This window comes from Lissotriton helveticus, chromosome 1_1 (assembly GCF_964261635.1).
Source record: "Lissotriton helveticus chromosome 1_1, aLisHel1.1, whole genome shotgun sequence".
NCBI classification, from domain to species: Eukaryota; Metazoa; Chordata; class Amphibia; order Caudata; family Salamandridae; genus Lissotriton; species Lissotriton helveticus.
In genome coordinates this window covers 1,473,757,119-1,473,784,160 of record NC_136057.1, presented here as the reverse complement: position 1 = coordinate 1,473,784,160, position 27,042 = coordinate 1,473,757,119, and the positions used below count along the sequence as shown (strand labels likewise).

Here is a 27,042-nt window from a genome sequence, read left to right as displayed (position 1 = left end):
CCGTCGTCGGCGGTGTCTCCGTCGACGGTGTCTTCGTCGACGCTGTTTTCGCCGATGGCAATTTCTACGTCGTCGGTTAACCAGTCGTCGACGGTTTACCCGTCGTCGACGGTTTTCCTGTCGTCGACGGAATGGTCCTCGTCGACGAGGTAGGCTTCGTCGACGGTGTGGTTTTCGTCGACGGCGTCGTCGACGTCTTTGAGGACGGTCACGTCGTCGACGGTAATATCTTCGTCGTCGATGGAGTGACCGGGATGGTCGACGGCGTAGGTCTACTCGCCGACGATGAAGGCGTCGTCCTCGTCGAAGAGGAAGCCGACCATGCCGTCGTCGTCGACACGGTCGTCGTCGACGTCGAGACAGTTTTCTGCGTTGAATAAACCATCGACGCTGTCGTCGTCGTCGGGACCAGCGGCTGCTTCCTGGTGACAGGAAGTTCCTTGCCAGACACTGAGGTCTTGGCCTCTGAGGACTTTTTGGAAGTCTTCATAGGAGGGGTGCCTGAGGGGCTAGGGGAAGTAACCCTTGGCCTCTTCAAGGAAAACTGTGAAATTCCAGAGACACTCTCACCTTCCGACACCAAGTCGTCTGTTTTGTCCTTGAGTCTGTTGTGCCAGAGTAGAAGGCGTCCTTCTCGGTCCTTGAGGGTCTTGTTCGAGAAGGTCCTACATATCTTGCAGTCCTTGGCTTGATGGTGAGGGTAGAGACAGTATAAACAAGTTTCATGTTTATCCTCTACATGAAGCCTTTTCTTGCTGCAGGAGGAACAGGCCCTAAAAAGACCTTTTTTCTGGCTATCAGACATAATTATCCAAGTTGAATAAAGTCACTTTTTGAAGAAAGAAGAAGTTTCCTGAGGAGAACTCAGGTGGAGACTCCCTAGCACAACGTGCGGTAGAAAATCTGAGAGACTTGGGCTCCTGGCAGGAAGGTTCTAGAAGGAGGTAGTAGCTGATTGGTTGTTTTTCTTTATTTGGTCCTTTTTTACAAAAGGACTCAGATAGGCCACTAAGGTGGGACCCTTGGGCCTACTCTGTTTGGTCCTTCCTGCAAAAGGACGTGGATAGGTCACTAAGGTGAGATCCTTAGGCCTATTCTTTTCTATGTATGTCTATAGGACATTACTTTTTTATATACCGGAGGCTCCCGTCTCGACGACGGGGAATGATTCAGGCATGTGAATCTATGAAAGACACCCAAATACTGGATAAGTGTATCTACAGCTACACGTGCCACGAATATATGATTTACAAAATACAATTTTTAGTGATGTGTTCAAAAACAGATCTGTTTCCTTCATAAACAACTTTGGTACACAAGCTCATAATGTACCTGGGGGCAGGAGCAGAGTTGGATGCCGGCCAGTCGGAGAGCAAGGGTTCACTGGTGAGGGGTACTGGGATGAGTGAAAGGGGTATCAAGTCCTGGCTCCAGTCCATGTGCGGCAGAGTGTCCACTATGCAGGGTAGAGCAAATTCCGTCTCTCTGGAGTAAGCATTAAAGGTGGCACTGGGGCCGTCAGCCCAGAGGTGCACGCAGCCCTCAGAGTCCCCAAAGGCAAGGGTTTGCTTGCTTGCAGACACATCGAAGGACATGATAAGCTGCCCCACTGTGCTGACGTGGAAGATGTCGGCGGGGCTGGCCAGGCCGGTGGGCTCACAGAACTGACATTGACCTAGGGAAAAAGTACAGTGCATTGGGACCCAGTGACTGTAAATCCATTTGGAAGATGTTACTTTTACATTCATTTTATTAACAGTATCAGTATTTAGTGCTGTAATATTTGGAGCATAACCTTATTGAGATCACACAAGGACAGCAACTCGAAAAGCTACACAACCAATGTAATGTGACATTTCAAAAAGTGATTGAATAGCTCTCTGGGACCACCTTTCCAATACACAGTGGAAGGAAAATGCTACTTACCAGTATGCATCTGTTCTTGGCATGTAGAGCTGCAGAGTTACACCCTGTGCATAGATCGCCACCTAGTGTTGGGCCCGGATGTTTGCAGTTTGTTTTTGTCCTGAAAAGTTCTTTTGGAAGTCACGAGATAGGCGACTCCTCCTGTGGACCATATTGCGCATGGGCATCGGCTCCTTCCTCAGATTGTTTTTCGCCATTTAGGGAAATGATGGAGCTTTACAAGAAAAGGAAGGATGTCCATGTAGGCTGTATCTAATTAAGATAATACTGGACCAGACAAGGGTAGCCGGGGAGGCGGGTGGGCGTGAGCAGCTCTACATGCCAAGAACAGATGCATACTGGTAAGTAGCATTTTCCGTTCGAGGCATATGAGCTGCAGATTACACACTGTGCATAGATTGTATAGCAGTACCCGCTCTTAGTGGCGACCACCCCTATCTGTTGCAGCAGTTTGAAATAATGTTTTGAGAACAGCCAGGCCCACATTAGCTTGTTGCTTGGTTTGCACATCTACACAATAGCGTTTTGTGAATGTGTGCGGTGTAGTTCATGTAGCTGCTCTGCAGAGGTCATCTAGGGGAATGTTCCCTAAAAATGCCATTGAAGTCCCTATTTTCCTTGCAGAATGGACTTTAGGAGGAACAGATAATGTACATTTAGCTTTGTGGTAGCAAATCTGTATGCTTTTGACAATCCATCTAGGTATACCAGATTTTGATATGGGATTACCCTTGTGTGGTGGTGAGAAAGACACAAAAAGTTGTTTGGTTTGGTCTTACGAAAGGGTTGTGTTTTCTCAATGTAGTATAGCAATGTTCTTTTAACATCTAGGGTATGAAGAGCTCTATCTGCTTCTGTTTGTGGCTGCAAGAAGAAAACGGGCAGTTCCACAGATTGATTGAGGTGGAAGGGAGAAATAACCTAGGGCAGGAATTTTGGATTAGTAAGGAGAACGACCTTATTATGATGCGTTTGCAAGAAAGGTTCCTGAATGGTTAGTGCTTGTAGTTCACTAACTCTCCGTAGAGAAGTAATAGCAACTAGGAACGCAACCTTCCATGTTAAAAATTGTAGTTCACATTTATGTAAAGGTTCGAAGGGAGGTCCCATTAGCCGTGTGAGAACAATGTTCAAATTCCACACTGGTGAAGATGGGACTCTGGGAGAAATTATTCTCTCAAGGCCTCCCATAAACGCTTTAATAGCAGGCACTCTGAACAGAGATAGATGCTGTCTGTTTTGAAGATATGCTGCTATGGCCGCAAGATGTAGTCTAATAGACGTGTAGGTTAGGTTACATCTTTGGAGGTGTAGTAAGTATCCTATGATGTATTGAATAGACACTTCTAGGGGATTAATATTGTTGTTGTGACAATATATTACAAAGCGTTTCCACTTAGCTGCATAGCATGCTCTAGTGGTTGGAAGTCTACTTCTTTTATGACATTCATGCAGTCTGGAGGAAGGTTAAGATATACAAATTCTAGGATTTCAGGAGCCAGATCGCAAGGTTGAGCTGAGCGGGGTCCGGGTGCCTGATCTCTACGGTTCTGTGTTGAAAGGCGTGGAGACAGGTATAGTTTTTGGTGCGGTACTACAGACAGTTCTAGCAGAGTGGTGTACCACGGTTGGCTGGCCCACGTTGGAGCAACTAGGATGAGGGTCAGAGAATGCATGCTGTAGTTTGCATACTACTAGTGGCATGAGTGGTAGAGATGGAAAAGCGTACGCAAATTTGTTTGACCATATCGTATTGCCTTTGGACAGTGTAGATATCTGGCGGCGAAGATTGGGCATTTGGCATTTTCGTGGATGGCAAAGAGGTCTATCTGAGGTTGTCCCCACATCTGAAAGAATGGTTGAAGAACTTGCGGATGAAGTTCCCACTCGTGGATCTGTTGTGTCTGACGACTTAACAGAACTGCTATGGTATTTTGTACTCTTGGGACATGCTGGGCTAAGAGGAATATGTTTTGAGGTATAGCCCACCGCCATATGTTTTGGGCTAGCTGAGAGAGTTGCAGGGAGTGTGTTCCGCCCTGTTTCTGTATGCAATACATGGCTGTCATGTTGTCCGTGTGGACTAACAAAGCTATGTTTGATACTTTCCCTTGGAAAGCTTTCAGTGCTAGAAATATAGCTAGTAACTCCAGGTGATCGATGTAGAGTAACTTTTGTTGCGGAGTCCACATGCCTTGCATGGTGTGTTGCAGTAGGTGGGCTCCCCAGCCGGAGAGCGATGCGTCGGCTGTCAAGACTATTTGAGGAACTGGCTCTAGGAACGGTCGCCCTTTGGAAAGGTTTTTGGTGTTCCACCATTGCAGAGAGCGAGGAGTCCGACCGTCTACCAACACTAGGTCTGTTAATTGACCTTGAGCCTGGTTCCATTGACTTGATAAGCTTTCTTGTAGAGGACGCATTTGAAGTCTTGCATGGGGCACTCTGAAAATGCAAGAGGCCATCATCCCTATGAGCTGCATGAACACTCGTGCTGGAAAGGAGTGTTGTGGCTGAAACTTTGTGAGAAGAGTTTGCATGCTGGCTTTCCTTACTGGAGTGAGATAATCTAGCGCTGTTGAGGTGTTTATTGTGGCACCGAGTTACTGTTGTACTTTGGATGGTTGCAGATGAGACTTGGTGAAGTTTATTGTGAACCCCAAGTTGTGGAGCAGTTGGATCGTGGCATGGGTGTGTTCCACACACTGGTTGTAGGAGATGGCTTTTATGAGCCAGTTGTCAAGGTACGGGAAGACGTGGCTGTGCTGTCTTCGTAAATGTGCTGCCACTAGTGCTAGGCACTTGGTGAATACTCTTGGTGCTGTTGTGACTCCGAATGGGAGTACTTTGAATTGATAGTGCTGCCTGTCTATTACAAATCTGAGGTACTTCCTGTGAGCTTTGTGAATGGGAATGTGGAAGTATGCGTCCTTGAGATCTAGAGTAGCAAGGAAGTCATTTTGTAATAGGAGAGGAAGGACTTGTTGGAGTGTGACCATGTGAAAATGGTTTGACTGTATGTATATGTTTAGCGGTCTGAGGTCTAGAATAGGCCTTAGAGAGCCGTCCTTCTTTGGGATAAGAAAGTATAGGGAGTAAACCCCCTTGTTTTGTTAGTGCAGAGGAACTGGTTCTATTGCACTTTTTTCTAGCAAAGATATTACTTCTTGCTTTAACAGTGAGAGATGTTCTTGTGACATTGGACGCTGTTTGGGTGGTATGTTTGGGGGGGTAGATGTTAGTTCTAGACAGTAACCTGACTGAATAATTTGTCGCACCCACAGGTCTGATGTGATGTCGGTCCAGGCAGGAAGGAATTGTTGCAGTCTCCCCCCCCCCACAGGAGTGGAATGTTGGGGGGGGGGAGGGGAGGAAAGTCATTGGGTAGAGGTGGAGGCAGAGTGGGAGTTGTTGGTTTTGCCTCTGCCTGTTGTTGTGGTTACCCCTGTAACCCCCTCTTTGAGCACCTAGTGAATGTAGATTGGCTAGGGGTCTTGTAGGAAGTGGAGGGGCTTTCGGAGGAGTAGCCTCTTGCATTTCCTCTATATGATGAGTGACGAAAAGAACTTCTGGGAGCTTGCAGTTCCAAGGCTCCCATAGATTTAGCTGTGTCGGTGTTTTTTTTCATTTTCTCTAAAGATACATCGACATTAGGGCCAAATAAGTGTTTCTCATTAAATGGCTGATTGAGGATGGAATTTTGTACCTCAGGTTTAAAACCTGAAATACGTAGTCAGGCATGCCTACGCAAAAGGACACTAGTATTGATTGTCCTCGAGGCAGTATCTGCAGCATCTAGGGCACAATGGATGGAAGTATTAGTGATATTTTTATCTTCTTGTAGGAGTTCATTAGCCCTATTTTTATATTTGTCTGGCAGATGCTGCATTATGGACTCCAGTTCATCATAATGTGCCCTGTCATATCTTGCCAATAGCGTTGGGTATTGGCAATGCGCCATATGTTAGCTGCCTGTGACACTGTTCGTTTGCCTGAGGCGTCAAGGAGTTTAGATTCCTTGTCTGGTGGTGAGGCCTCACCTGATGTTTGTGAATTGGCACGTTTACGTGCATTAGAAACTACTAAGGAATCTAGGGGTGCTGGGCCTCTAATGTAAGATGGATCTGTAGGGGCAGCTTTGTATTTTTTCTCAATGTGGGGGTTGAGGACTCGAGCCCTGACAGGATCTTTAAAGACCTCTGTTGCATGATTAATGACCCCCTTAAGCATTGGCAGAATGGTAGTGGACCTTTGTGTATTGTCAAACGTGTCCAATAAGAACTCTTCCTCCACAGTGTCTGTGTGCAAATCGACCCCATGGTATTGGGCAGCCCTCTGGACTAGTAGGTAAAAACCTATAGTGTCCTCTGGCGGGGAAGGCCTGGAGGTATATACATCGTCTTGAGGGACGTAAGGTACATGAGGGGTGTTATAATCATCCCATGGATTAGGTGACTGAGGGGGACTATCGTTTCCTACTGGTTCATAAGCACCCCCACCTGTGTCGTCAAAGTCTGTGTCTACATCATCATCTGGGTTAGGGGATGGTGTAGGAGAATGATGTGGTGGAGGAGGTGGAAGAGTATGGGGAAGTGGAGAAGGGACCCTTAATGGAGAGGTTGCAATGTATCTTCTTTGGAGGAGGAGGTGCAGGCACCTCTAGTGGTCTCTTCTTGGAGCTAAGAGACAGTTGTCCAGTCTTAGGATCCTTTACAAGAGTAGGATCTGGTAGAAAAAGCTCTTCTGTGGATGGCAAGTTTTTCGGTTCCGGAGGTTTTTTCGACACCGATTCGGTAGCTGGTCTAGGGTCTTTAGGCTTAAAACTGTGACCTTTTGCAATGTCTTTAACCGGAACGTGTTTTTTCGGTTCCGTGGGTTTTTCCGGTTCCGAAGCGTGGGAGTCAGGACCTTTAGGTAGTTTTTTTACTCAGCTCAGATTGGTTTTGACGTCGATGAGCCGGTGCCAGTCTTCGGCGCCGAGTGCTTGGGTGTCGAAGCAGCAGTCGGCGTGGATGAGGAAGATGGCTTCTTTTTCGGTGTCAGTGTAGGATCGACACCGGGAATAGGCGGGCTCGAGCCCGAGCCACCTGAAGGCTTAGTAGGCTTCTTTGTCGAACCCGAGGGCAGGGCGTGGGAAGCAGTCTCTCGATGTGCACCCGGGCGCGAAGTTGAGGGTGTGACCGAAGCCTTTTTGGAGGGTGTCGAGGAAGGGTCGGTGTCAACGTTCTTACTTACGACCTGTTGAGCTGGAGTGATGTCCTCGACGTCTGACTCGTCGGCATCGGAGGAGCTGGCGCTTATTTCGGCCCGCTGCTGTTCTGGCACGTCGACGACCTCTTGGAAGATGTCGTCCGGGATCGATGCTGACGAGCGAGCCATTTTTCTTCGAGCTTGTCGGTCCAGAATTGTCTTCTTGGAGCGGAAGGAGGCACAAGCGGAACAGTCTTTGGCCTTGTGCTCCGGTGAGAGGCAAAGGTTGCACACACCTCATGTAGATCGGTGTGGGGAAACTTCGACCTACATCGAGGACACCTCTTGAATGGCATCCTTTCCATGAGCCAGAGAGTAAGGCCTAGGTAGGCCCGAAGGCCTTCGTCGACAACTGGAATCGAAGACTTCGAAGTGGTGAAGAGTCGCATCGATGGGGACCGCGATCGAAACAATACCATCAAACTGGGTGAGGATTGCGCGCCGAAGGAAAATCGGTTCCAAACTGGAGAGCTGGAAACACATCAGAGCCCGATGTCGGAAAAAAACAATCTGACGATGGAGCCGATGCGCAATGTGGTCCAAAGGAGGAGTCACCGATCTCGTGACTTCCAAAGAACTTTTCAGGTCAAAAACAAACTGCAAACATCTGGGCCCAACACTAGGTGGCGATCTATGCACAGTGTGTAATCTGCAGCTCATATGCCTCGAACACAATGTTTAGGAAAGTATCTTCTAAGTCAGTCTATTCAAAACTAAGAGTACATCTAATAGCTCAACATTTCAAACTAAATGAGAGGTACTAGAATTAAGAAATTGTTTCCTCTTCTTGGAACCTTTAATGTAGAAAGGTTCTCACGCAATAAATTAAAAAGTATAGGTCACTCTTCAAATTGCACGTTTCCCCCCGGATCTATTTCTACACTACTTACTATATTGCGGGCACCATCAACTCAAGAGGGGCACATACCATCCAGTTTCACAGTTTGTTTTATTGCCCTAGAAAGGATGAGAGCCTGAGCTGGCATACCAGGATTCAAATCCGGGAGATGCATGGTACGCACTTACATAAGCAGGTGGTGTAAACACCCTAAGCTAGGTTACCAGCTTAGTCATTTTATCATACCCAACAGATAGTTAAGCTACCATGGACTCACCAGTCTGAGAAATGATGGCCAGACGAGAGGTGTAAGTGGGAATGAATCTCAGAAAGAAGGGGTCCACATGCACCTGCAGTGGAGTGATGGCCCGCATCACACGTAAGTCAAACACCTTTAGGAAGCGGTCACAGGCTAACCCATTCATGCGACTTGAGTAGCCACAAGTCACCAGCAAGTTGCCATGAATATCGAAGTCGGAGAGGCCACCCGAGTAGGCATCAAACTCCTGCTCAGCTTGATATGTGCGCACATCTCTGAGGGACACCTTGAGTGGAGGGAACAGGAAGAAAGACAAAATTAATTAAGAGTTTACAGACTGGCACAAGTCCTCCAGCTTTTGCATCACAAACGCAAAGCACCTTAGGTAAGACTTCTGTGTAAGCTTTGTCAACATGGGGTTAATGTCTAATTGAAGGTCGGGTTATCTGGAGGGCAGTCAGCTAGCTCCTAGACAATTCTGCTGCTTGTGGGCGGAGCTGGTGAAGTCCCTTCACTGATGGAATAGATTAGGGCTTTACATAAACTTTAAGTAATGTGGCTCAAGCATGGATGCAAGTTAGATTTAGTTTAAAAACATGTTACCACTATTAAAAAATGCAACATTTCAACAATAACAAGTTGATAAGGTAAGTCGCATTGTTGAGTGGTAGAATTTAACATCAATCAAAGTTTAAGTTCATTAAAGAAAGGCTAATGACCATAAAATGTTGTGCTCACAAAACAGCAACAATCTTAAATTACGTACGTAAACTTCTCTCTAAGAATAAAAACCCTAATACTTCAACCATTTACAAAAACAACTCAGGGCAGTTCTTCACGTTTACTTTTTACAACCAATAACAATTACTTTCTACCTCTCACATTGGTTGCAGTTTCTTTGCATGAAAGCTGGCTGTCTTCTACCATCACTGCAAAAATACCCTCACTGGAGGACTATCAATCAGCACCTCTTCATCTCACTTAAGAGCAAGGTTATTGAAGGCATGCCTGTGTAGTGGACCCTGCCTTTTTTGGGGTGTCTACAACAAAGTAGTCTGGAGCATATGTCTAAAACTGTATTTTTATGTAAAAAGCGTGACATTTGGCAGAAGAGTTATGTATCCCCAAATTGTCATTTTACGCATTGTAGGCCTCGACACCAATCACATTAAACAATATTGGAAAATGGCTGCTGGAATAAGTATTTTTACTTACAACTCCTGAACAGATCAACACATTTCACTTTTATTTGGTTAGAAATCTATTCTCTATAAAAACAACTTTTCCCCAGGAGCCACCACTGTACCTCAACATTGTGATGACATACTGATATAAGGAATTGACTGCCTTGCTCAAGTCTAATTCTCAAATGAAGAAAAATATTTAAAAAGGGACATTAATTTGTAGCCTAATTACCCCAATGCCGGGTTGCAACACTTGGTGTGATTGAAGGCCTAGGGGATTAATTTTTTGATCCTCGATAGCTTCATTTGCGATATGTAAGTGGTAACAAAGGTGCTGCCAGGTTTAACAAGGCTCCAAGTTCAAGGACAGTGGAGTAAGTGGGACAGTTATCCGTATGAAGCTTGTTAATTGGAAGAATAAGTTATTCACCTTTGGTAATGGTCTTTCTGGTGAAAACTATCGAACCACAAATTCTTCACCTTAGAGTACTCCCCAGGCGCCATACTGGATCCAGAAACTTTTTTCAACAATACTTCCACATACAATTATGGGGCACTGTGCAGCTCCACACTGCTCCAGAAGGGACAGATTGGAGCCGCATATAAGTGCCCCTCCTGTGCACGGACGTCAGTTTCTTGCTAATCTCTTACTGGAACGTCAGACGTGGAGCATGAACAATTGTTAGCCCCAGCCTGAAGATGATATATTTGGGACCTTTTTAGAAGTTAAAAAGAGGCTACCCCACACACTAGGAGGTTGGAAGATTAAAGTCTGCAGTTAGTTATTCTGAAAACTGCAGATTTGTCACCCTAGATGCATACCAAAGCAGTACGCTTCCAGGTGTGGGCTCTATGAAGCGAACTCAGACCAAAAAGACTTGCATGACCAAGTGGGCGAAATGTTCTTACCGCCAGACATGGCTGTTAAGGAAGTAGTGATTCATGAACATATGCCCCGATTCCCACGTCACAGCCTGGCAGATGTCAAGAACAGCAGCCTGGCAGATGTCAAGAACAGGCGCTGCACACAGCAACCCAGTGGGAGCAGCCTTAGCCCTGGTAGAATGAGCCCACACACACCTTACAGCAGCTGCTTCTTGGCCATTGTGTAGCAGATCTTAATGCAGGGGACTGTCCAACTACACAGGTTTCTCGTCTGCACAGCCTTCCTTTTCTTCACCCTAAAGAGACTGACAAAAAGTCAATCGACCGCACAGTGTTGATAGATTGCCCAACATGGAAAGGTGTCACAACTTTAGCAAAGAAGGCCGCCAAGGTTCTCAACACCAATATGTCTGAAATAAAGCTGGTGTAGGGTGGTTGCACCGAAAGTGCCTGAAGCCAACTCACGCAATGAGCTGAAGTCTTCAAATTCAAGATACACCACAAGACTATCGGCTCAAAAGGCGTGCACATGAAATGTTAAGACCAAATTAAGGTCCCACTGTGGCATCACAAACTGTTTGGGAGGTAACAAGTTTGTCAAACCTTTCATCAACTCATCACAACAAGTGGTTTAAACAAGGATACTTGGTCCAGGAAAGGTAAAAATTCTGACTGGTTCACGGTGACCACTACAAGGCCTGGGAGAGAATGACAAAAAGAACAAAAGAACATCTGACAGATTGGCTTATAAAAGGTCAACCTTGTGGCTGCCACACCAAGCTACAAGCCTGTTGCAGCACACAGCATAAATGGACTTCATAGAAGGGGGGGTCTTGCGGCAAGAAATGACATCCACCATTTCAGGCAGCAAATCAAACGTTATCATCTTTCACCACTCAATGTCTACACATGAAGGTGTAGATTGCCATGGTTCGAATGACGGAAACTTGCCTGTTGCTATAACATAAGTTCCTCTCAAAGTGAAACCCTATTCAGAGGACAGATGTCCGTGCCCAGAAGTGCCAGGCACTACCCCCTCCTGGCCCTGGTCACTAGGATGACTTGGGCCAGGGCATTTCTATTTTTTATCAAAACTTGGTGGAGGGAGAGGAGTGGGCTGCTAGGCTTTGTGGGTGGAGATGGGAGTGGAGCGGATAGGTGGGTGGGGGTTTAAAGCATACAGACGCCCTGTGTTCGATTCCAGTGAGACAGCGGCAAAAGATCAAGGCAGAGTTCTTCCCACTGTCGTAAGATGCTCAGCACCACCTCTGGATGTATACACCATTCATTAATTGTCAGTCACGGCTTGCTTCGATCATGCACTTAGGCATTTATGGACACTGCCAGGTGGTTCAGAAAAAGGCCTCGATGCTCCAACCGACTCCAGAGCTTCCAGGACCCCACTCTGCCCTGCTTATTGCAATATCACATGAAGGTGGTGTTGTTCGTGAGAACCTGCATCAGCCTCCCTCTATGTATGACAAAGGCCCTCAGAACCAGGCGAATAGTCTGTCCTCTGATCTCCACCTCCCCCAGATGGCCTCCCCAACCCAGTAGTGATGCGTCCGTCACCATCGTCTGCTCTGGGTAGGGAAAGAAAAGGGGCCTCCAGCTTGGCCAATTGCTTTTGAGCAGCCACCACTGCAAATAACAAGCTGTGTCTTCCAAAATTTGGATGAGATACAGTAGATTGTTTGTGCTGAGCCTACCAGAACTTCAGATACCATTGCAGAGTCCACGTGCCATCTGCCATAGTTGATCATAAAGATGCAGGAGGACTTTAAGAGTCAAAGAATTTGCAGTGCTGCTCCCAGTGAGATCCAGGACCGAGGCTGAACCATCGGGAACATATCTCAAACGTCCTGGACTGGTTGTGGAGGATGGAAGACCTTGAACTACACTGTATCCAGGACAGCTTCAGTGAATGGCAACCTCTGGCAAGTAGTCTAGTGCAACTTACATTTCTTTTGATCGCAAACCACAATGATGTTAAGAGGTTCACCATCATCTGGGGGTGGTCCACAATGTACTGTGGTGAGCCTGTCTTCAGCAGCAAGTGGTTGAGGTAGGGGAAAACTAGTATCCCAACATACCAACGTGTGCCTCATCCACAGTCACCACTTTCATGAACACAAGTGGAATGCTGGGGAGCCCAAATGGGGACACTGGATACTAGAAATACGCATGGCCAACCTTGAACCGTTAGTAACATCTGGGGGACTGCAGGATTGATAAACAAAATGTGTGTCCTGTAAATCCAGGACACCATCCAGCCCCCCAAGTGAGAGTGAGCATTTTGAATTTGTATTTCCACAGGAAAGCATTCGGAGATCAATGGTCCAGTATAAGGCAGTGACCTACATTCATTTTCAGCACAAGGTAGCAGCAAGAGTAACAACCTTCTTGTGTTTGAGTACGGAACCCTCTCAATAGCACCTTTACAGAGCAACATTTGCACCTCCTGAAACAAAATAGGATAGTTCTGTTTTGTATGGCCCATCTGACGGATGTAATGCATTGCCACCCTGAGAGGAAAAACGGAACCCTGCCCCCTCACAAGATGAGAGTGGGCAGCGGAGGGTAAACTGAAGCAGCTTAGTGGTTGCTGCTGCAGGGGAAGGGGCCTGAGATGACTGATGCCCTTGCTGGCCTGCATGTAGCCTTTCAGGCCCACATACCCTTGCTTGAAAAGACAGGGATGACTGATGCAGCAGTTGGAATGACTGTTGTACATGTTGCTTACCTTCGGTAACGATATATCTGTAAGAAACAGTAATTAGTATTAGATTCCTTACCTTCGAATATCCCCAGGCGTCAGACTGGATCCGGAAATTTTTGCGTAGCAGTACCATTGCGCGTCGGTAGGCGTCGTCTGCGGCTCCGCGTCGTGGGCGCCGGAATGACGTCGCCGGAGTACTTAGACGCCGCCCTCGCGCGATGACGTCAGTTCTTATACACAGCTTTTCCACGCCAGAAACGCAGAGCCATGATAAAAACCAACACTGGTGCCATAAAACTAGGGCCCTGAAAGGGGATGACCCTAACCCTAGATATCGGTTCGCAGAACGGTGAGGATGGGTGGGTCGGTACGGAATCTAATACTAACTACTGTTTCTTACAGATATATCGTTACCGAAGGTAAGTAACTTGTTCATCTGAAAGAAACAGGTAAGTATTAGATTGCTTACCTTAGAATAGATACCCCAGCGGTGGGTCTGCGAACCAATAATCACACCAGAAAGTCCTGGAGGACGGAACGGCCAAACAGCCATCCCTCCGGACTTGCCTGTCCAGGCAGTAGTGTCTTGCAAACGTGTGCAGCGAGGCCCACGTAGCTGCCTGACATATGTCCTGCAAGGGGACTCCCCGGCCCAAGGCAGTAGTAGGCGCCATGGCCCGAGTGGAATGGGCCCTCAGCCCAACAGGAGGCTCCTTTTTAGCCAAGGAGTACCATACTTTTGATGCACAAGACGACCCACGAGAGATGGTCCGCTTGTGCACCGCCCGACCTTTCTTAGCGCCCACGTAACCAACGAAGAGTTGGTCATCCACCCGGAACTGGCGAGTGCGATCCAGATAGAAGGAGAGCGCACGTTTTGGGTCCAGACGGTGGAGCCTCTCTTCATCTTTCGAGGGATGCGGAGGCGAAAAGAAGGTGGGCAAAGTGATGGACTGCCCGATGTGGAAGGCTGTGACTACATTGGGCAGGAAAGAGGGTCTTGTCCGCAACACAACTTTGTCTGGATGGACAGAAAGGAAAGGAGGTTTAGAGGAAAGAGCCTGGAGCTCACTCGGCCTCCTGGCAGAGGTGATGGTAACCAGGAAAGCAGTCTTCAGAATAAGAAGGCGTAGAGGACAGTTATGAAGTGGCTCAAAGGGAGCGCACATCAAAAAAGTAAGTACAAGGTTCAAGTCCCACTGAGGCATCACGAATGGGACAGGAGGAAACGTGTGTGATGCCCTTCAAAAACCTATTTACAATGGGGGACTTGAACAAAGATGGCTGATCAGGTAGCCTCAAGAAGGCTGAAAGGGCAGAAAGGTAGCCCTTGATAGTGCCCAGAGCAGAGCCCTGCTGAGCAAGAGAAAGAAGGAAGAGGAGAACCTCAGAAAGGGGTGCAGAGAGAGGATCCACAGCCTTTGCTGTGCACCATGCCACAAATTTGTTCCACCTGCAGGAGTATACCGACTTTGTGGAGGGAGTTGCCCTGATGCTGGGCCCACTGAAACTTCAGGTCCCACTGCAGAGCCCACATCCGCCACCTGGCGTGATGCACCAGTAGGATGCAGGAGGCCATCAGCCCCAGAAGCCACAGCGTCAACCTGACCGAGACTCGGGATAACGGCTGAAAGATCGGAATCATAGCCTGAATATCGCGAACCCGCTGTTCAGGAGGATAAACCCGAAACTGCGCTGAGTCTAGAACTGCTCCGATGAAGAGGAGCTTCTGAGAGGGACACAGGTGTGACTTCGGCACATTGATGGAGAACCCCAGCAGGTGCAGGAGGTCGGCCGTAGTCTGGAGGTGGCTGACGACTGTCTGGGGCGAGCCCGCCTTCAACAACCAGTCGTCGAGGTAGGGGAAGACTGAAACCCCTAACCTGCGCAGATGAGCTGCGACCACCGCCATCACTTTCGTGAACACCCGTGGGGCGCTGGTAAGGCCGAAGGGGAGCACGGTAAACTGAAAGTGCTCGTGGCCTACCGTGAACCGCAGGTAACACCGGTGGGTCGGCAGGACGGGGATATGAAAATAAGCGTCCTGCAAGTCCAACGCTACCATCCAGTCTCCCGGGTCCAGGGCAGCTAGGACCTGAGCTAGTGTCAGCATCTTTAACTTCTCCAGCCGGAGGAAGCCGTTGGCGTTCCGCAGGTCCAAGATAGGGCGTAGGCCCCCTTTGGGTACCAGAAAGTAGTGGGAGTAACAACCACACCCTACATCTGGCCCAGGAACGCGCTCGATGTCCCCCTTGGGCAAGAGGGCCGTAACCTCCTCTCTGAGAAGTGTCAAGTGATCCCCCGACACGCGGTGGTACTGCGGTGGTAAGGCTGGAGGGGTCGCCTCGAAGGGGAGGGAGTAGCCCCTTCGGACGATTTGCAGCACCCACCTGTCCGATGTAACAGTGCGCCAGTGGAGGTGGTGATGGCGAACCCTGCCTCCCACTGGCGTCACATGGGCCTGAAAGCTCGGACTAGGAAGGTATTGAGGCGGATGCTGCAGGGGCAGGTGTGGACTGGCCGCGCCGTTGTCCCCGATCACCGCCACGCCGGTTTCCACAGCCACCACCGCGCTGGATGTTAGACTGCGGCGCGTGGCTGGCAGCATGTGTGGGGGCGCCCCTTCCTTGGCCACGAAAGGAGCGAAAGGCACCCGTTTGCTGGCGCGGGGCCGAGAGGCCCAAGGACCTGGCCGTAGCCCTGGAGTCCTTAAAGCGCTCAAGCGCATGGTCTGCCTTGTCGCCAAAGAGGCGACGGCCATCAAACGGCATGTCCATAAGAGTGTTCTGGACATCAGCCGAGAAGTTGCCGGACCTCAATCAGGCGTGGCGACGAATCGCCACCGCCGTTGCCATCGCTCTGCCCAGTGACTCCGTGGTATCCAGCCCACACCGGATGGAATACTGTGCCGCATCTCGACCCTCCGCAAGGGCTTGGGTGAGTTTAGTCCGGACCTCCTCCGGACATTGTGGCAGCACGTCCGCAACCGTGTCCCACAGAGAGTGGGTGTAGCGGCCTAAGAATCATGCGGTGTTGACTGACTGCAATCCCAAACTTATGGATGAGAATACCTTCTTTCCATACAGCTCATACTTCTTGGATTCCCGATCGGGGGGAGCCGTCGGGAACGTGGTCTGGGAGTAAGAGGCCTGGATGACTAGGCTCTCTGGAGTGGGGTGGGTGGACAGGAAAGCAGGGTCGCCCGGAGCCGGGCGGTGGCGTCTAGCCACGTTCCTATCTACAGGCTGACCTGTAGCGGGCCTGGACCAGGTGCCCAAAAGAATGCCAGACAAGGCCTCATTAAACGGCAGTAAAGGCTCGGCCGAGCTTGCCTGCGGTTTAAGGACCTCAGTGAGGAGGTTAGTCCTCACGGCCGCGACGGGGAGCTCAAGATGTAAGGCCTTGGCTGCCAGCGTCAACACCACACTATAAGCAGCCCCCTCCTCCGTAGCCACGGTGGGAGGGGAGACAAAACCAGTGTCTGGCGAGGTATCCAGACCACTGGCGTCCCCTAGCTCTCCTGACCAGTCCTGGTAAGACTGACACTCCCGTGCCACAGGGTCTTCAGACCCCTCCCAATCCCCCTCACCACCCATCTCCTGATACTCAGGGCCAAAGGATGGGGCCAGGTCATAGAAGTAGAAATCTACCATCGGCGTCTGATACGGCCCCGAATCGAGGGAGGGATCGGGTACGGTGCCGCCCGAAGGCGGAGCCGGGGCCGACAACCTAGGGGCCGGCACCGGCGAGGTCGTGTGGCCGACCGGCGGCGACCCGGATCCGAATCCTGCGGGAGCCTGCGGCGCCGGGACCGAAGTCACCGGCGGCGCCGGGACCGAAGCACCCGACGGCGTCGGGGCCAAAGCACCCGACCCGCTGGGACTCCTACTCGGGGCCGCAGAGCCCAAAGGCGCCGCGTAGCCCGACGGAGGAGCGAGCGACCTCATGGCCGAGAAGAAGGCCTCGATCTCCTCCGGCGTCGCGTGCTGCCTGTCGGGTATGGAGCAGGCGGCGGAGCCGCGTGGGCGGTGTCGTCCGAACCCCCGGCCGCGTCGCGCGAGCGTCGGGGGGAGTCGGAAGAGCGATGACGTCTCTTTGACTTCTTGTGCTTACCTGAGGAGCCTGAAGACCATGGACGACTCCCGGAGCCATGGTGGCTCCGACCCCGCGACCGGTCCCTCGACATCCTCTCGGACCGGGACCTTGAGCGGCGCGGGGCCGACTGCCGGAGCTCGATCCGCTTGCGGGACCGCTCCCGCCTAGCCTTAGACGTCTGGGCTCGACAGTCGGAACAGGCTTTGTCGTCGTGGTCGAGGCCTAGGCAATGAAGACACCGGCGATGGGGGTCGGTAACCGACATCAGTCGGTCGCAGTCGGCACAGGGTTTGAACCCGGGCATCCCTACCGGCACCGTCGGAGTCGCAAAGACTTTGAAGTAGATCAAAAATGATCTAAAAAGTTTACTCAAAAATTGACTAAGGGTACCACTTTTTCCGGATCGGCGCTTGCTGGCGCGGAAAAAAGAAGAACTCACAGCAGCGCGTGAGGGCAGCGTCTAAGTACTCCGGCGATGTCATTCCGGCGCCCACGACGCCGACAACGGACGCGGAGCCGCAGACGACACCTACCGACGCGCAAGGGTACTGCTACGCAAAAATTTCCGGATCCAGTCTGACGCCTGGGGATATTCTAAGGTAAGGAATCTAATACTAACCTGTTTCTTTCAGATGCTGCCCATAAGACAGCCCCTTGTAGTAGCCCCTGAATTTTCTGAACTTATGTGGTAACTGCTTGGCAGTGGTCAATATACCCAGGGAGCTTGAGGGAGTCTACCGTTATTAAAATACACCAGAGCACAGCTTTTTCACCCAAAAGTGAAGTGAGCCATTAAAGAGCATATCCATGAGAGAGGCTTGTAAATCCTCAGAAAATCCTGTGGATCGCGCACACACGGCAGCAGAGCACAATGCTGACTGCCAACCGCCCTCACCAGGAAATCAGTAGTATTGAAGGCCAGCACAAACCATGTATCTATCTACGGCTTGACCAAGGTCTTCTGGGACCGCTGGCAAGATGTCACTGGCGATGTCCCAGAGGGCATGCATATAGAGATCAAACAGACTGCACTGACAAAGCTCAATGCCAGGCCAGCTGAGAAAATGTGTTTTCAGAGTGCCTCAATCTTCTTGGTCTCCCTATCTGGAGATGTTGTGAAGAATGTATTGGGGATCACCTTGCTGGTTGAAGCCTGAACCACCAGGCTCTATGGGGTTGGGTGTTTAGTGAGAAAATCCGGTTGCAAGGTTCTGGTGAGTGATGCCTGGCCACCTTCATATTCACTGGTGGGCAAGAAAAACTGTCTAACCAACTGCCCATCAAGGTATCTGTGAGGGCCACGCTAAAGCGAAGCAAGGGCTGAGATGCGGCTGGCCTGTGTTGCAGAATTTCTGCAAAAACGTAGTCTTGTTCTTGACTGAAGGCTGCTGCACTTCCAAGACCTCAACTGCTCAGCGGACCATTATTGCAAATGCTGAACTGTCTTCTGTTGGTGGTCCAAGTGGTGAGTCCAACCCTATCAGAGGAGGTATCAAGACTACTGGCCTTTTTTAACTCCAAGTAAAAATTATCATCATCATAATGGGGGAAGAAATCACCATCCCCCCGCCCCATCATCATTTTCCTCTGGTGGTGTACCTTATTTAGAGTCAGAGACAAAAAGATAATAGAGCCACGGCTGGTCTGTTCACCGTGGTAGAAACATTGGTACAGAGTCAGGCTGTATGACAACCAGTTGCACTTTAGTAATTTTGCGGAAAGACATCAATTGCTGGGCAAGAACTCAAAAGCAGGAATCCGACTGGAGGCCGATGCCATTCCTTAGGACCTCAAAGCACACTATAGGGGACAGAGGTGAACCAAAATCTGCAGCATGCCTCTTTGAAAATCTCAATCTGCTGAGGCAATGCCGATGACCCAGGAAACTTGATGTGACCTAGTGATCCGTTGGGGACCGGCTGACATTATGATGCCCTTGCGCTCTTGTTTTTATGTTAATAGATGACTTCAAGTACGAGATTGAACCCTAGCGGTAAAGGACCAGGGAGCGAGGAGGCAAAGCCCCTGAACTAGAGCAGGACTTGTATGTGGTCTCGACTCCTTATGTTCAGCGGCATACAGCTATGACACTCTGTCCTGGATCACCTTCGGTTGAATGAGGGCACACTTCTAACACGTGTTTTGTGTCTAGAGTCTTTTGACAGTTGGTAAGCTAGCAAATTTGGGAGCGGAGAACCGGATTCGCTTCAGAATGCACAGAAAGAAATTAACTGAAGCAAGAGTGGCAATTAAATGCAGTTCCACGCTGTCACTTTCAGGACAGAATGGAGTCCGTATGGAGCCACACAGCACTTCCTACTAGAGTGCAGGAGCATTGCTGGAAAAAGATTCCAGATCCAGAATGGACCCTAGAGCGCACTCCAAGGTAAGGAATCTGATGTGAGAAGTATCCATCATAAACTTTCTGCATGGGATGAAACTATGAAGAGACTTTTTAAGAAGTGAAAAGTGATAGTGTGTCTGACACAAAAGGAAGGTCTGCTACCAACGAAGTGTAACATTTTTAGTCAACAAAACAAAACTTGAGAAATATGCTATGCTGATTATGCTAGTGGAAACTCAGCTTCAGGCTACTGAATCTCCAAGAAAGTGGGACAGCAATGAATTTAAGGCTTACTTCATCCAGTTGAAGCAATATTCCACAGTAAGGGCAATGTGTGCTCCAATCAGAAGAAAGTGCACTGCGCTACTGAGGGCTGGAGGAAGAAAAGTAAACAAGAGGATCCTTCCATATCTAATAATGCAAAGGGATAGAAAAAGTGAATGAGAGCCCCAACAAATCAAGTTGGGAGTGGAAAGATGTTTCAGCCATGACAAGAACATAACTGTTTTTCTATGATAGTATAGATCCAGTGATGCAGCAAAAACTACCCATTACATCATCTTTTAATATGGAAACCCATTTAAGGCAGTATACCTTTGAATCTGCAAGATAAAGAACTAATACCCAAGCTAAGTGCCGGAGACACGACTGCTATGGGTGTATTAAACCATGAAAATTGCTGTACGTGCTTATATCCCGAGAATATACAGAGATTAAAATTATTAATCAGTGTTTAATAATCAGAAACACATTTGAAGGGCTTATAACTTTCATTCAAATCACTGTGCAAGCAAGCTTTTAAACTTTGTGAGATTAAGCAGCTCAACTGTAGAATCGATCAGTTTGGAGGAAATCTGTCCAGTGTTAATTTTGCAAGGTCATAACAAAAAGTAGGCACATTTTCCTAAACCTGATGAGTTCACAGTGGGGTGGGATATGTTAATACTTGCAAATAAGAAATTCAGACACTCTCTGCTGTAATGTGCCCGAGTTAGGTCCCTGTAGCAGTGCTGCACATTTTCTAACATTGCAGTCTTTCTACACTATAACATTTTACGATGACCTTTTGCACATATTCATGTGTGTGACAATGTTGGATTTGTTTCTCTGAAACTGCTTTGCTTACACATTTCGCTTTGCGCAACATTATCATGATGTTTCCAACACGGAGTACAATGCCTTTGCACATACAGTACAAATGTCATTCTGTCTTCATCCATGGGGCGACAGGTCTATCTGAATACCCATAACAATGCTAATCTGAACATACATCACAAGGTTGCTTTTTATTATGAATAAGCATTTTTGCTGATTAGCCAGATGAGACTTCTGCTGACCGAGAAGTCCCTGCATGCAGATGCTTTGCAAAGCAGCTGCCTAACATCTCCTTCAGGGGTGTCGAGTTCATGACCAAGGTCATCATTTGGGACGGAAGCCAGGAGGAATTTGAGGAATACTTTATTGTATTGAATAACACAGACTGCAATTTGAGATTCACTTATACTATAAGTAAGGAACGGACAATATTTTTAGACACAGAAATCTACATACATGAAAATCAGATCCACTCTACTCTGCATCGGAAAACCACAGCCACTAACGCAATTCTTCATGCGGATAGTTTACATCAACCTAGTAGCATCAGCAGTATCCCTTATGGGGAATTACTCCGGGTTGGAAGAATTTGCTCAGAAGAATCGGAAAGGAACAAAAACACCAAAGCTATGTGTGCTAGATTCAAGAAGCGGAATTATTAAACTAAAGTGATATATACAAGGCACCAAAACATAGCAAAAACTACAAGAACTGAGTTACTGGAGTTAAAGGATAATCAAACCGTTGAAGATACGAATATTCGACTAATAACCACTTTCTCTACAGAAAATAAACAGATCAAAAAAATCTTAAACAAGCACTGGAACATATTGCAATTGGATCCAACAGTGGCTGAAATTGTAGGCGTTGCCATAAAAATAACATACAGAAGAGCACTGAATTTAAAAGACCAACTAGTTCACAGTCATTTTATCAACAAATCTTCAAAAACTTGGTTAAAAACAGTTGGATTTGTAAAATGTTCAAAATGTAAAGTATGCGCAATCGCAAAAAACATGAAAGATACAAATGGCAAATAACAAAAAATGGAAAATACAGCAATCAATAACATGCAAAAGTCAATATGTTATATACATTGTGGAATGCCCATGTACTTTGAAATATGTGGGCAGTACTATGCGCGAGCTGAAAAAGCGCATTCTAGAGCATGTCAGGGCGACAACCAACAATGATAGAAGTAACGCCATTGCTAAACACATGGAGATACATCATAATAGTAATTGTCGGGATCTGAAATTTTATGCTGTGGAACAAGTCCCAATGAATTCAAGGGGCTAAGACCGAGAAAGAAGTTTGAGACATAAGGAGTCAAAACATATTTTGAACTTTAGAACACTGACCCCGATGGGATTAAATCAGGATGAAGAATTACATTATCATTTATGACTTTATCCTTTGTTTTCCTATTTCTCTGACTTTTCAGATCCCAGATATCATTATATGCTGACTGCCTTTAAAGACATACTAAGTCAATGAGTATTGTAAATAAAAATGAGTTCTAAAATGCATTCCAAAATCAATATTAACTTTTTGTTTTTAATATTTTTATGTGAATATCTCTTTGATCAAGGATTATATTTTTTTGTGCAGGTGCAAATTTGATAAAATTGTGAGAATAAGTCTAAAGGCCAGTTATAACAGGATTAGGAGGAAACGATGGCCCACTGGAGGGCATTAAATGTATGAGACGGTATGGTTTGATTCTCAATATCAATATGAGGATTGGAAAATATGTATTGATGGGCCCACTGGAGGGCTAAATTGATTATTCCGTTTCAGAATACATGAAATATATCCCAATGTCTGATTATAGATTGAAAATAGATTGAAAAAAAAGCGATATACAAAAATCGATATTTTAAAATGTGATGAATTTCACAATGACAATGAAAGGCACCTTGTACCATATCACACAGAAGGATACAAAGTTCCCCAGGGAAGAGAGTATTACAGTGTGGAGAGGGAATAAGACGTGCAGAGTCAAGGAACGAGGGAGGTTCCTTTGTCGGAACTAGAGAGCCTCACAGGAATGGGTGCTGCATGGACAGATTCGGCTAGACACTTTAGATGAGTGTTCTCACTGCACTCCGGTTTCTCCAATGAGGGATAATAGTCGCACCATACCCAGACCGATTATGAAGAAAAATTTTCAACCACCCAGTGCTCGGTATGAATGTTTTCCCTGCACACACCCCCCTCACACCCCCTACAGTGTGGAGAGCATTGACTACAAGTCACCCTACATTATCTCAATGTATATTCACAATTTCGAGATATGACTTGACTAGCTTTCTTTTAATCCTTTTTTCCTCCTACCTTTAGGTCGCCTAACTAGAGCAGGACCCCCTGGCCCTCTTTGTACCCGACCCAGTGAGGTTGTATTTGCTTTTTACTTTGTGAATGAGCAGTGTATCACCTTTTTTCACCTTTTTTTAAGTGTAGTACCCTATTTTGGTCCTGACGAATCGCCGGTTGGCGAGAAACATGTTGACCACACCAGGGGGTTGAGTTAGTTTTCTGTACCCTTACACAGTCTCTAGCTCCCCTCTCACCCCTTTTAATCAGGGAATCAGCCACGTCAATAAAACCCATTGTGGACTGTTTACCCTGTTTTAATATACACTCACTCTGCACCGACTACACCTCCTCTCTTTTTCACTCACACACACCATCGGCAAGGAACAAAAGAACTCCGCCAAAAGGGTGCCTTCCGGCACTCCGTCAGACATTGCAGCGCCGGTCTGACGAGGAGCAGTGAGCCGATGATGAAACTGGACATCCTACAGTCAGGGTGTGTTTCACACCTAACGCTCTGGGTGTGTGAGGCTCTCTAGTTCCGACAAAGGAACCTCCCTCGTTCCTTGACTCTGCACGTCTTATTCCCTCTCCACACTGTAATACTCTCTTCCCTGGGGAACTTTGTATCCTTCTGTGTGCTCTAGTCTTGGACATGTACACTGGACCCCATTAAATATCGTCCGATCTCAGTTCCTCTTGTTGTTCAAAAAAAACAACAAAAAAAACCTTGTACCATATGTTGATTTGGTTAGGATTAACTGAAAAGAAATGTTGGGGTGCTGGTGTTTTTGCATATAAAACTGGAGTGAGAAACGGATTTGTATTGTAGCGCCATTTATTGTTGCAGGTGCGAGGATTGTACTTCTAACGAAGGAAGTGGTTTTTGAATAAATAAATATATATATATATATATATATATATATATATATATATATATATATATATATCTCACTCCTCCGCCAAAGACGAAAGTAATGGGCGCACTCGCAATGAATTTCCACAGTTGATTTATTGATTATATCTTTAGCATGAAAACAAACTAATGATCTACGCGTTTCAGTGCTCCTGGCACCTTGCTCACGATCACTTTTTCCGCATTTTTTCATGATATTTAAACTAACCAATAGTGTTGGATGTTACCTCACATCCTATTTTACTCAAGGCATTGTGGTATTTGTAGTTTTTGTTAAAAAGAGTCTTTTTGGTGAAGTTAAACCATTCAGTGTTACATGGTGAAAAACTCGGTGGCCCCTCATTAATTCATTAATTCATGAACATTTATCGGGTTTTTCTGTTATATATGAATTTTATCTGTTTTTATCCCTCTAGTGGGATTAGTCATTTATAAATCAATTTACTCGAGCCACAAATGTTCATCTTTGCTGCTTCTTATTAATTTATTTATTTAGTGATTCTTTTACATCCCTCCAGTGGGATTTGTCGCTTTAAGGTACATTTACCAAGTCATTTATTTTCTTGATGATTTAGTTTTTGGGTGTAGTTTGAACTTCACAAGCTCATTTTCGTCTGTTACAAGAGATGAATATACAACTCCTCCGACTGATTCAGGCCGTGTGGATTTAGGGTTCTGAAGTTTAGTATGTGGCGAGATTCTTTTTTGCGCATGATTTTCTCGCGGTCTCCTCCGCGTATGTTCTTGGGTATCGTTTCTATTCCAAAGAATTTCAGTTTCAGCCAATCTCCGTTGTGTTTCTGCTCCATATGTTTTGCCACCGCATTCGCTCTGTCTTTATGTGTTGTGGCTCTGACATGTTCCATTATTCTTTTTTTCAGTTCCCCTTTGGTGCTCCCCACATACATCAGAGGACAAGGACACACTATGCCATAGATTGTAAATTCTGTCGTACATGAGATCAGTTGTCGTATTTGCCATTTTTTGTTGTTGGGCAATGGTATCTCCTTTATTGGTTTTGCAATTTGACACATTTTGCAGTTGTAACATTTTACAAAGCCTGTGGTTTTCAGCCAGTCTTTCTTTTTGCTTGTTTTACAGTGGCTGTGAATCAGCTGGTCTTTCAGATTTGGTGCTCTTCTATACGTTACAACTGGATGTGGGCCCACTATCTTTCCTACTGTGTCATCCAAATGTAGTATCTTCCAGTTTTTTCTCATAATTTTCAAAAGATCTTTGCTGTTTTCCGAATAATCCATGATGAGTCGGATAGGTTCAGGTTTATTTATTTATTTATTTATTTTTTGCATTTATAATGCGCGCAGATACCCACAAAGGGTTTCCCGGCGCCAGGACTAAGAGACCGACAACACAGAAAGCAACACGGCCAGAGATCACAATTATTTGTTGAAAAGCCAGGTTTTAACGCTTTTCTTAAAGCTGGCAAAGTTCTCCTCCTTTCGTAGAGCTGGGGGAAGGGAGTTCCAAAGGGCTGGTCCCAGATGGGAAAAGGATTTCCCTCCCACTCTGGCAAGTTTAAATCTAGGAACCACAAAATTTGCTCCATTTGAAGAACGGAGATTGCGTGCAGGAGAATAGGGCCTAACTAGTTTTTGCAAATACTTTGGTGCGGTTCCTGCCTTGATCTTAAACATATAGGTCAAGGCTTTGAACCGAACACGGTTCTCAACCCTGAGCCAGTGCAGGTCCTTAAGGTGCTTCGAAATCCTCGCTGTCCTGGGGATTTTACACAGCAGCCTGGCTGCGGAGTTCTGGACTAGCTGAAGCCGCCTGATCACGGCTAAGTTGGAACCCAGGTATAGGATGTTACCGTAGTCAAGCCGAGATGTAATGAGTGCATTGACTACGGTCTTCTGGGTATCAACAGGCAGCATCCAGATAATCTTCCGCAGCCATTTGAGGATAGTGAAGCAAGTGCCAGCCACTTTATTGACCGGCTGTTTCATCGATAGTGTGTCATCGATGCACACCCCTAAGTTTCTGACCTGGGTAGCCGGAATAGGAAAAGCGCCCAAAGATGGCGACCAATGAGTATCCTGCCACAGGTCTCTATTTTTACCTAAGAGCAGGACCTCCGTCTTCTCCCCGTTGAGCTTCAGCTGGTTTGTTGACATCCAGCTGAAGATTTCATGAAGACCTAGTTTCAGCACAGAGGGGGATGAAGGCTCCGAGTTGGTGAGAGAAAAAATAATCTGCGAATCATCCGCATAGGTCATGAGTTCAAGACCTACTCGCTCTGCTAGATCGGCGAGGGGGCGGAGATACAGGTTAAAAAATAGCGGACTCAAAATTGAGCCCTGAGGCGCGCCATGGGGCGAAACAAAGGTGTCTGACTGAGCCTGAGGTTCAATTTTATCATTGCTTTCGATTGGTTTTTTCAAACATTCCTGTCTTGTTTTATCGTTTGCCTTTTTCCAACACTTTTCAATGTTTCCTTGATTGTATTTGCGGTTTTTGAACCTTTGTTTAGTTTTGATGCTATGTTCCTGCCATTCAGTGTCTTCAATGCATATCCTTCTAATCCGGAGGAATTCTCCATATGGGATACTTGATATAAGGGAGGCTTGGTGGCAGCTGGTTGCTTCCAGTGTTGCATTGGTTGCCGTCTCTTTTCTGTGCAATGTTGTGTGGATGTGGTTATCTTTGATATAGATGCGGGTGTCCAGGAAAGTTACCTCTGTGTTGTTGATTTCGTATGTAAATGTTAGTCCTGTCATACTGGCATTAATGATTTTGTAGTAGTCCTGGAATTCGTCTTTAGTACCGTCCCAAATTATCAACAGGTCGTCTATGAACCTTATCCAACACATGATCTTACTTGTGAATTGGTCGTATTCAGAGGCCCATGCTATTTCCTTTTCCCAGTATCCCATTGTGAGACAGGCATAGTTAGGACTGAATGAAAAACCCATCGCGGTTCCATTGCATTGTCTGTATATTTCTTCACCGAATAGGAAAATGTTTTGTGATAGGCATAGTTCCATCATGTCTTGCAGCATTTGATTATGGTTTTTGTATTGGATGTCTCTTTGTTGTAGGAAATAGTTGCATGCCTTTAATCCAATGTTATTTTGTATATTTGTATAAAGGGATACAACATCCATGGATATCAGTTGATAATTTTCCTGCCACGGTGTGTTTTCCAGACGTCTCAAAAGATTGTTAGTGTCCTGAATGTAAGAACTTAACTGTATTAT

At 46.9% G+C, this 27,042-nt stretch overlaps 1 protein-coding gene across 3 annotated transcripts in view; it reads right to left on the bottom strand.

The window, feature by feature from the left end:
* The window catches only part of PAN2 (poly(A) specific ribonuclease subunit PAN2), a 1,642,407-nt gene that overhangs the window by 671,836 nt on the left and 943,529 nt on the right, over positions 1–27,042 (bottom strand). For all 3 annotated transcript variants that reach the window (XM_078686370.1, XM_078686378.1, XM_078686384.1), the window contains 2 exons: positions 8,289–8,556; positions 1,333–1,675 (listed from right to left, as the gene is read on the bottom strand). In XM_078686370.1, the coding sequence (XP_078542496.1) occupies positions 1,333–1,675; positions 8,289–8,556 (611 nt within the window). The remainder of the gene's footprint in view (positions 1–1,332; positions 1,676–8,288; positions 8,557–27,042) is intronic.